At 34.9% G+C, this 11,128-nt stretch overlaps 2 protein-coding genes across 2 annotated transcripts in view; both read right to left on the bottom strand.

The window, feature by feature from the left end:
* The window catches only part of LOC114292258 (putative hexosyltransferase MUCI70), a gene marked incomplete at its 3' end in the record, with an annotated part of 3,560 nt that extends 1,317 nt beyond the window's left edge, over nucleotides 1-2,243 (bottom strand). Inside the window, exons 1-2 of the mRNA XM_082912232.1 lie at nucleotides 1,252-2,243; nucleotides 27-98 (exon numbers count right to left, since the gene is read on the bottom strand). Coding sequence (XP_082768358.1) covers nucleotides 27-98; nucleotides 1,252-1,321 — 142 coding nt within the window. The remainder of the gene's footprint in view (nucleotides 1-26; nucleotides 99-1,251) is intronic.
* A 138-nt stretch (nucleotides 2,244-2,381) lies between these two features.
* On the bottom strand, nucleotides 2,382-11,128 carry LOC114292245 (uncharacterized). Its single transcript, XM_082912231.1, has 16 exons — nucleotides 10,727-11,128; nucleotides 9,822-10,594; nucleotides 9,085-9,360; nucleotides 8,260-8,339; nucleotides 7,793-7,934; nucleotides 7,570-7,650; nucleotides 6,417-6,521; nucleotides 5,302-5,394; nucleotides 4,704-4,768; nucleotides 4,547-4,576; nucleotides 4,155-4,452; nucleotides 3,928-4,047; nucleotides 3,732-3,830; nucleotides 3,433-3,492; nucleotides 3,243-3,337; nucleotides 2,382-2,714 (listed from the first exon to the last, which is right to left on the bottom strand). The coding sequence occupies exons 1-16, from the start codon at nucleotides 10,872-10,874 to the stop codon at nucleotides 2,630-2,632; spliced, it is 2,550 nt and encodes an 849-aa protein (XP_082768357.1). The 5' UTR covers nucleotides 10,875-11,128; the 3' UTR covers nucleotides 2,382-2,629.

The following is an 11,128-nucleotide window of genomic DNA, read 5'->3' as shown; positions in this document are numbered from 1 at the left end:
AACAACAGACATTGCTGTGATCTTACGGTGTGTTGGTTTTGGTACAAGTCCCATTGTGTCTAACATTACAAATACCTTGCTGTCTCTGTTACAAATAGCTGCAAATGAAACAGAAAAATTATAGTACCATAATTTCAAACAAATAAAATAGAAAAATATGTGAATTTGGGGTAGAAATTTGAATTACATGTGAATTTTCAATTTTGCATCTAGCATGCATAGCCCAATCTCCTAATTCATACAAAAACTTTTAAGAACTAGAAAAAAATGAAGCCATGACAACAGGAACTGACAAAGAAATAACTTTCTTTGTGGCATTTCCTTAACTTTATAAGTTCACTTCCAAACACTTAAAAATCTTTCATACTGCTCCTTCCCAATAACACCAACCAAGAAGAAAAAGCGACCTTCCAAGGAGAGGCTTTGTATGGGCCATCTAACGCTAATGTGGCCAAGTATATTTTTGCCAACTGCCAGGTAATTTACCCTAAATATTAAATGTTTTGAAGAAGGATTGTGTCAGTCCCACGTTCAGGACTGTTAATTTCATAGATACCACAAACAAACGCTTTTGACATCAAACCTTCTAATAAAAGAGCAGACAAAGTCCGCATTAAGGCAGTAATTGCATGTGCACCATATTACCATAGAATCAAAATGGGCAGCTGCTTCTTCTAGCAAATTTTCCTACTAGTGCACATAATAATGACGATCATTTATAAAAACTTTCTTTGATATGTCTGCTTAATTATTTGCCTTCATAATGAAAGCACGGAACCAACTTAAGAGATTGACCTCAGATGTTAATGTCAGTTAAAATATTATGCTAAATATTCTATCATTTACATCCTGCAAAAACTTCCTTTGAAAGGTTTCCATATCATAATATGAAGACAAGACAGTATAAATTGAAAACTTATATTCAATTAATATTACCTCTCCATCCCAAAATATTAGCCCCATTTGGAGAATTTAACTTTTTTTTGTAGTACAATTGTTACACTTCAAAAATATTAACTTTCTAAAACTACCCCTTGGTAGTACAAGTATTACACTCCAAATAATGCTAATGAATTTAAAAGAAGGGTAAAAAAGGAAATTCATGTTATTTTAGTTATTGAATTTTGAAAAGAGACTAATATTTTGAGATAGTGAAAAATAGAATAAGAGACTAATATTTTGGGGCGGAGGGAGTAACAAGAAATAATTACAATTCTTTGAATAAGAGACGTACTGATGTCTCCAAAATACCTGAAAAGAAAGCTAGGGAAGATTGGCAAGACCAAACATGAAACAATAGTACAATGAGAATGAGCAGCATCCACAAGATGCCCCCCACAAGAACCAAACGAATAAAAGCCTTCTTCCAAAGAATCTTCAATGGGTAATCTTGAGACAACTTCAGTCACAAATTGATTAAACAATGACTCCTGAATTCGATCAAAGAAGGTGCTGACATGGAATGAAGACGCGAGGACCTTAACCACGAGGGTCTTCACTAACCATAACAATGCACCAACCAAGAAACAAACCAAAACCTTATTCACAAACAGAAGGAACTTAATGTTTGTCTCTCTCTCAATCCTTTTATCAAACAGATAATGCCAAGCAATCAAAACCATACCCAACCAAATACAATTCTGAACCGGCTTCCTCACTCCATACACGAAATACAGAACCCTTTTTCAATACTATCCTTATATACTTGTATGTTGTAACATTTTCGATACTATCCTAAAAACACAAACCATCCCAATGAGTCAAATTTTATCCTGTGTTTTTTTCCCTTCACAATTATTGTATTTTTAAATTAAGTTTTGTAAAGGAGAATGCTTGATGAAAGTCATTTTGATACATTTGAGATTTTGTCTCCAAATGTGTATTTACATGGTGAAAGCACAAAAGCACTTTATGATTTTAAAGGGCTTCTTAGATGAACATATACCAAACATTCATTTTCTCTAAAAAGTCAAGTCTTATGAAGTTCTTCTATAGAGTTGATAGGAAATGCCACGAGTATACAAGGATCAAACTTTTCAAGAGCGAGTGAATTAGAAAGGTAACAGGCATATTAATCACCACCTTTTCTTTTCTTTTTTTGAAGGTGGTGTGAACTAAACTTCATTATTCCTGTCCTAAGTCCTAACTACCCAAGTTTACCTTGTCGTACACTAGAAGAAGTCAGCAAAATGTGTATATTGAGGTTGTGCTAATTAAATATATAGGCTTTGTTTGTATTTCTATGTGATTAGTCTAACCAACACGTATCTAAAAAATGCTCAAACAAACAAAGTGTAAGAGCAAAACTTCAAATAAAGATGCATACATGACTTGTGCTTCAAAGATAGAAAAAAGAAAACAAGGTAAATAACAATACTAGAGAAATGAATGATTATGAGATAATATTCATTGAAATAGCACACAATTGTGCATATAGCACTACCGTCACTTGTTTCATCAAAATTGCAATTAAATTGATTGCTTTCATATACACAAGGAATATTGGAGACCATATAAAGAAGAAAAAAAAGTTCAGCATTATTAAGCAATTGACAACAAAAAAAATACGCAAAATCTTGATTTTTCCTTCCTTCTATGCATTTCATTGTTGGTGTGTGAACATATCATCTCAACACATGCCACACTTGATCTTCTTGTGTCGTGGTGGTATATGGAACTTTGGCTCTTTGGGTATAGTGCAATGCTTCATCGACCTGAAAATAACCCGAAACAAACAAGGGACATCGTTATGTTTACACCACTTATGCCAATCAAATGATGCATTAGAAAACTTCTAGGTTTGAGGTTTATTTTACAAAATTGGAGATCCAAACAACACCTGATCAATAAAATGTGCTGGAAAAGTTGAGCCTACAGTAAGTGACACCGAAGGGAAAAAAATGTATATAAAAAAAGCAGAAAGAAAGCAATGTATACAAACTACATATTGCTTTTTAAGAATCGTTTGAAGGAGAGGGTCTATTTGAAGTCTTTAGTAGGAGAAGTTATCTGGCAGGTTCAGCTTTCCGCACCCACCAAAATAGACATGATATCTTCTTGTATAAAAAATAGAAACAAGTGGATCATATGTTTTTCTAATATTGAAAAGACACACCATGTGTCCTATAGGCCAAACCTACTAGATAATTTCTCTATTCAGTAGGTTTTTGGTTATCCATATTCAAATGGAAAGCCATGTATAGCAAAAGAAGTTTTTAAAAATTCTGGATTTTATCTGGTACCTTCTAGGGATGAAAGTCCTGTCGAAATAGGGCATGAGTTGAGCTCTTGGAATGAGCTCCTTTCTTAGTCTCCTGATTTCCTCTTCTTCTGCTAACTACAGGAGCAAAATCCAGCATGCACATATATATCAGTAAACTACCAAGACTAATATCACCAAAACACACCCATAAAATTTTTTCTGTCATGTACCTTTTGTTGTCTTTCCCTTTTCTCCCTGTACTGTTCAATAAGGCTCATCTTCTCAGCCAGCTAATATGCAATCACAAAAGCAAAATTAAACGGTAATTCAATAAAGGGAATTTCATTATTGCCATGTAATATGCGCGAGAACGTGGAATCTTGTAGATTCAGTGAATGGTAAAGACTTTAGTAATGACACAATGCCTACTTTATATGTGATACGTGAGTGAAGTTATGGTCATTATGCCCAAAACAATTAATACATGAAAACCCTGAGTAAAAATATTTAAAGAAAGTTAAAAATGCACCTGTTGGTCAAACTCAGCACGCTTCACAGCCCTCACATCGCTATGCAGCACCAAATCAACCGGTCTTGTGATTTCTTTGACGGTAGGTTTTACTAAGCACTGTAATATATAAATCCAGTAAGTTCCCATTTGGACATTCCCAATAATATTTTATTTTTTTCGGAAGTCGATAGCATTTGAAATTAAATGGAATTACCTCTGGCTCATCTGTTGTCAATGGGAGACCTTGTGCGATTGGTATCCGTTGCTTTTCCTTCTCCATCGTCATTTGTTGTAATTTCTTGACGAATTCTTCCTCCTTGAATCTTCCCCTTTGCTGCAATAAAAATCAATCACCAAAATTAACATGATTTCAAGTAAATTCAGGCAAAGACAGAAGGATTTAAAAGCAAAAGTCAATTTCACAAAACCATAAACACACACCTCTGTGCGAAGATTGAAGGGCTTTACTTTTGATCTAGCATTTCCTTTTCGATTTCCATTGCTTGGTTTGGGTTTTATTTTCTCACTGGAATTCAACCGTGAAGATTTACTGATTAAATTCTTGATTGGGTGATGCTTATTTGATGCAACGCCACAGCAATTGCTCTGTCCCCAATCCTTGATTCTGTTGTTTTTTGAGACCGATCGTGGAAGCTTTGGAGAAGATGTTTTGTTTGTATTCCCCTCACCAACACGAGAAAATGCAGAAATTAACTGTCGGGAAGAACTTTGATGGGACCTGAAAGCCATACATTTAGCCATTCTCATTTAATTGACTACAATTAGAAAACACCCCAACAAAATTTACAATATAGCGAAGGTGAAGTACTTACAAATGGCTTATTTTGAACCAGTTATCATCACTGCAATGTAACAGAAGAAGATTACACTTGGATTCAAGATGTGGAGTCTTACAATTGACTTACAAGAAACGACTTTACAAGAAAACATGGAGGAACCATTTTTAGAACCAGTTGTAAAGAAACTCACTTGTCTTTGTATCCAGACGTGGCTTCTAGATCGAGATCTACCCACATGGGAGCTTCGATTTCATCCTGTATATGTGAAAATCAGCAATAATGTAACACCAGACTCTCTTGGAAATTAATACAAACACAAAAGACACATTTTAGATTCTCACAATTATTGGATTCAAAACAAGACAAAATGCAAAGTAGACATGATGAATATTTAAAACAAAAAGGAAGAGAGATGAAGGGGGAAAAAAATTATTAAAGGCTGGAAAAGAAAGAGGAAAAGGGGGTCAATAGTATGAGACAAAAAAAACAACAGATTCAAAACAATAATTAATTCCAAGAAGATCAAAACCTAGTTTTAAACATGAACCCAAACAGACCAAGATCAAGAATCCATAACATATTGAAGTGAATATACCATTCCCAGATCAAAAAATAACCAATCAACAGGAAAAGAAAGAAATAAAAACCTATAAATTTTTTTCTTCAAATCATAAGAAACACTAGTGAGTTCAATCATTTCCAAGATTCAAACCAACCAATAATCAATGCGGGTTGAGATTAGCGAATCAACAAGTAAACCATGAAGAAAATGAAGAACCAGAAATTACCAGAAAAGCCCACGGATCGACTGGTTCAACAACGCTCTTCCTCGGAGGAGCAACTACTGTATCTCTGTTTTCGGCGATTTCTGGGTCTTGTGTCTACATATCCAACATGTTAGACTACCAAATGCTGGACAAACTTGTAACTTGTAAGTAATAAATAATAATACTCATAACATAGAATCATATTCCAAAGTTATATATTCTGCTGGCATGGGCATTTCTCACCCTTTCGTTTTATTTTTAATGTTTACATTAATGTTGTGCTTAGAGAAGAACACAGCTGCCAGAATTATAGATTATAATAGTATCAGACAATCATTAAACCAAAAGAACATTAAGAATAATCACGATGAAATTGTAAAGGTTTTCCAAAGATCATAGCACAATTAACGAGAATCTCTAGACTAATTAAAATTTTAAAAAAAGATAAAAATAATATGCACAGAAGCATCTGGAAAGTGAATTGCCTTGCTAAATCATACTGACATAAAATCAGCCATGAATGAGAGAACTTTTTATTGTGAGAAGATTTTAAAATGATTTGAGGAGCATTTGAATGATAAATAACACAAGTTCATTTTCCCATATAATCAACATTTGCAATGCATGAAAGTAAATGGAAATGGATGTCTTACACCCATCTATTGTACATGTGCACTTCACACCTAACAAGCCCCTGCCCTACTAGGTGCACCTTTTGTCTTTCATATCTCTGTCTGTGAAAACAAAAATGCATGTCCCCATCCAACCAAATACAAGTGCCTCACAGAACCGAGAGAAGGAGCAGCAATAAAAGCATACAACTAAAAAGAGGTTGACTAAAATTTCAAAACCAGTGAGAATATCCATCCAAGAAAACATGTCTTTTTTTTTGTTTTCTAATCTCTTTTTTTTTTTGGTAAGCAAGCAATTATGAAGCTTCAGGTGGTTTTAAATAGATTTACTAAAGGACATCACAATTTTGACAAGAGAACCTTGTGTGCTTATAAGAGTCTACCGGAGAAGTAGCATTTAGGTAGCAAATCAGCTAGGCCAATGAAGGCACATGATGAATTAATGACGGATGGCTCAACATGTAAAAGAATAAATAAAGTTCAACACCTAATATTGTCACAAACCTGATTGACTTTATCAAGTTTGCTTATAATGTTGAGGCGTACATCAGGAAATTCATCTTTCAAAAGGGAAAGGAATATTGGCAGAAGCTGCTCAATTGTTGCATCCTGCATTAACCACCGAACCAAAGTTTAAAAGTTAGCTGCAGTCAGTGCAGCATTAACAAAACTGCATTTTTATATAAATAAGAAATCAGAATATATTGCACAAACAAAACCACCCACACTTCAGCAATCGTGTACACAATATTTTGTTCCCCACACACAAAAAAAAAAAAAAAAACTAAATGATAGACCACAAAGAATTTTGGGGTAATACATGAGAAATTTAACAAACTTCATAACATTCAAAACATAAATGCCAACCTACAAATGTAGATATTTATAGCAATAAAATAAAACCGCAAACTCAAAAGATGAACAGATTAAAACACACAACTGCAAGTGTGATGGAAGATGAAATTTACTCAACCATATCTGTTTCATATAAATATAAGTCAAAGGGGATGGTGATATCAACAATTTAAATCCACTAAATGCCAATCTACAAAATGTAGTTAGATAAAGACAAACCTTCTGAGATTTTGATCAGAGGGTGCCACAAGCACATATAAAATCAAAATAAAAAGGAAAAAACCTCAGATGTTTGGACCAAGTGCTATTTGGTAATATAGAAAACATTCAATGTTGCTAAATCTATAGATAGTGTCAATGAAGAACAAAATATCATTTTGTAAGGGGTAAAAAAGTAAGGAATAATAAAATATTGAACCATCTTTGTAGAATGACAACAACATCCAAGTCAAGGCACTAATTAATCACTTCAGCAACCCCACAAGTGGTCAGACTGACCTGGAACCAAGTAGGCAAGTACAAAACAAAGCAACACAAAAACATACATATTGGTGAAAGGTTTCTAATGCTTTAGTAAAACAATGCCCTCCCCATTATTTGGGGCTGGCAGCACATTTACTACAACTAAAAGATTTAAATCGTTTCTCACAATTAGTTTCTCCGACAAAATTTAATCAATATAGCCATTAAAAAAATCCAAAGTATGCATCGTTATTTTCACCTTTGCATGCACAAATTAGAAACTAATGAATCCCTCCCTAACCGGAGTTAATGAATAAGACTTTCCACAGGAAGTTCTTACCTTTCCTAAGATAGGAGCCATTCCCATTATAACTGAAGCCAAAGCAGAGCGAACATGCTGAGAAGAATCTGACGACAATTCCTACAAAATGTTGTTGCCGAGTGATAAGACACAAGACATTAATGGCACAATGGGTAAGGAGTAGGTCCACAAACAAACAAGAAAATTTTCATATGCATGATCATTTGTGCTTGTGAAGACAGAGAGAGGGAGAGATATGCACCTTTACACAGGGAAGAATGTGCTGAATAGCAAGTTCGGGATTAAGAATCTGGCAAAACTTGGTGACTTTGCCAGCAGCTGCTATACGTACTTCAGCTTCATTATCTCGAGGTAAGCGCACATATGCAGGAACCAAATCCATCCTTAAATAGTAATATGATCACATCAATTAAACATTTCGAGGAAAAAAAAGAGCAAGGAGAGCCACTACTGAAACACCAAGACATAAATAAGACTCAAATCTAAAGAAAACAGGCAAAACACTACATATATATACGTGTCTATGTTATCAGTGATAAAAAAGACCAATAATATAAGTATATATAGCTATTAAATTCTTTCAAGACTGCCCAAGATGGTACATGATCACATGGTGAGTAGAATAAAATGTAAGTGTAGTCAACCTGACAAAACAGAATGAGAGCTGTGTGCAGCCAACATAAGGAAATATTTACAGTAGATAAATACCTGGTAGGTTCAGGCGCCACAGCTTCACAAAGTTCATATAACTGATTTGCGACCATATAGCGGACACGCCAAGACTTATCCTATTTAAGAATAATACAGTGGACAAAATAAATATACAACTAAGAACATATCTTAAGTAACAAATGCTTCTGAAAATCAAATATTTTTTCAGCAATCTCAGTCAAAAATTTAACAACTCTCAAAAGCATCATATAATTAACTACAGAGCCTGGAAGCAACTGACAGCAAAGCACAACGGATAGAAACCCAAGTACTAGAGTTGCCTATAATGGGATTGCATGCATTTAGGACTAGACAATATATCATCATTAAATCCATACACAAAAAGTAAACATGTTTAGACACAATCACTTTAATAGGCATATGACACGTTATTTAGAGTGATTAAATATAACATGTCGAATGAGGTTATAGTCAGCTAACTTAGCTAGAGTAATAAAAGGAGTTTTCACTGTATTTAGCATTATGTTAGAAACTTTTTCGCTGAAAGTGGTGGAAAATAAATCAGCATTCAACTACTCTATAACAGAAGCATACACAATGGTCTCTCACAAATTAGTTTATTAAGTGGTGGAATTCTATAATTGTGTTCTTCAAATACATGTAAATATATGTTTCTTTGGTTCTGATTTTTCTTGTTTAAAAAAATGTTTGTGGACTTAATATGCCAAGTGTTTAGTCTGCTGAACTTATGCAGGATTGAAAACTAAGTAGCAGATTGAAGGTGAATAGATGGATTTCAAACAGAAGTAAATTATATTGAAAACAAGACATGAGAGATCAATTAACTAACAATTGATATACCTTTGGAACAATACTCTTTTGCTTTGTCACTATCTGAACCTGTTGAACCGTGCCTCCAGCTCCAATGTTGGGTCTCTGACTCGTAACGTTCTCTTTACCATTTCCAAGTCTATTATACTTGTTGACTACCACTTTGTCATCTGCTTTTGTAGCACCATTCACAGAATCTTGTGCATTGACTCTATGTAGCCTCATGGCTTTTGTAGCACCAGTCACAGAATCTTGTGGATTGACTCTATGTAGCCTCGTGGCTTTAGAAGGCACAACTTTGTTAACCTGAAAATTTTATGCATAATTCAGCTTACTAACCATGATTCTGGTGCCAAAGTCAAGATTCGTTCATTGTGATTATCAATCCAGAATCCAAATAATTAACAAGGAAAATTTTTAATGATATGATATCAGCTTGTTTTTGGAACCTACTATTTTGGTCAAAAAACTAAAAAATCAACTATTCTCTGCTTTTTTATACGTCTTTTTTTATAAAAAGTCAAAAAACCAATAAAATAATCAATTCCCAAAACAACTAGAATGAATTTGAGTGGGGTATTTTGCAAATCACATTTATCATTGAGAAGTAACTAGCTCATACGAGAAATTTTCTCAACATTCATGGTATTTGCCACTAATCTGAAAGTTTAGAATTGCATATAGTAAAATTGTACCGTGTTTGCTGATAAGTAATTCAACAGTAAGGCTAGTTTGGTGTCATTAATCAAAATGTTGCAGCTTCTCACCTTTGATTTTGCAGTTTCCAGGTGGGCTGACTTTGCAGCAGCAATGATTTTACTTCCACATCCAGATTTAAAAGTCAAATCCCCAGTCTTAGCAGTAGATTCCTTGGACATATTTGACTTTCTTGCTTTGTCGCAATTTGCTTGAGGCGCTCTCGTGGCATTTCGATTATTATCAGGTGTTACATCTTTGTTCAGTGATGCACGAAGTGACGGGCTCTTAACATCATAACCAGGGTGTGAAGAGGAGCCCATACTGGATTGTTTCTCATCCGTCTGATCTGAGTCCTTCGGTATCGCAAGAAGCTTCTCAAAGGCCTTAACCAAATGCATCACTCTTCCAGACCCAGGTTCAGGCATACTCTCTCTTGCTTCTTCCAACAATTTCTCTCTCCTTCTCTTGATATTCGAACTACCCATTTCAGATGACAAAAACCCACTCGTGCGACTAACATCATAACCAGGGTGTGAAGAGGAGCCCACGCTGGATTGTTTCTCATCCGTTTGATCTGAGTCCTTCGGTATCGCAAGAAGCTTCTCAAAGGCCTTAACCAAATGCATCACTCTTCCAGACCCAGGTTCAGGCACACTCTCTCTTGCTTCTTCCAACAATTTCTCTCTCCTTCTCTTGATATTCGAACTACCCATTTCAGATGACAAAAGCCCACTCGTGCGACTAACTGTTTGACTAGATACATTCAACAACTTCCGATGTTGTTGCTCACCACTTTCAGATGTAATCGTGCTTGCTGATTTGCTCTCAACTTCCTTAATTGCTGCAGGAATCGAATTGAAGTTATTTAATCTCTTTGTAACATAGGAAATTAATAACAGTGAATGAAATGAAATTACAGGCAACAAATAACAGAGAAACCAATATACTATCTAATCACAGAAGAGAAGAGAACCTGAAAGTCGAAAGCTATCGCAAATAAGAACGAAGAAGAACATCATCGTCTGAAGACATGTCGAAAGAAGCATCATCTTCTGAAGGAACATCCAAACACCGCAAATAAGAAGCAAGAAGATCATCTTAAGCAATAAGAAATTCTCCATAGCGTATGAATACTGTACGTGTATGCGAGTATATAAATTTCACTGAATACTGTACGTGTATTTGAATGCGAGTATATATACATGCATTTAGATATATATATATATAGAGCGTCGGAGCGAGAGAGAGACATTGCAGAGAGGAATTCCTAATTTCAGGATCAATGAATAAGGAAAGAGAGAGAGAGAGAGAGGGGGAGGAAGATTGCAGAGGATTTGAAGATCAATGAATAAGGAATGAGTTGATTTTTTTCCCC

This window comes from Camellia sinensis, unplaced genomic scaffold (genome assembly GCF_055761805.1).
Source record: "Camellia sinensis isolate YWXY unplaced genomic scaffold, ASM5576180v1 Unanchor2, whole genome shotgun sequence".
Classification (NCBI taxonomy): domain Eukaryota; kingdom Viridiplantae; phylum Streptophyta; class Magnoliopsida; order Ericales; family Theaceae; genus Camellia; species Camellia sinensis.
Note: the sequence above shows the minus strand (reverse complement) of the source record. Positions and strands in the feature narration are given on the sequence as shown.

Excerpts from the sequence above, each read along its gene's own strand:
- LOC114292245 (XM_082912231.1), bottom strand. The coding sequence starts at position 10,874 with ATGGAGAATTTCTTATTGCTTAAGATGATCTTCTTGCTTCTTATTTGC. Across the intron at positions 4,453-4,546 it reads TGGTTCAAAATAAGCCATTT|GTCCCATCAAAGTTCTTCCC; the intron begins GTAAGTACTTCA and ends TATGGCTTTCAG. Across the intron at positions 3,831-3,927 it reads TGACAACAGATGAGCCAGAG|TGCTTAGTAAAACCTACCGT; the intron begins GTAATTCCATTT and ends TATATATTACAG.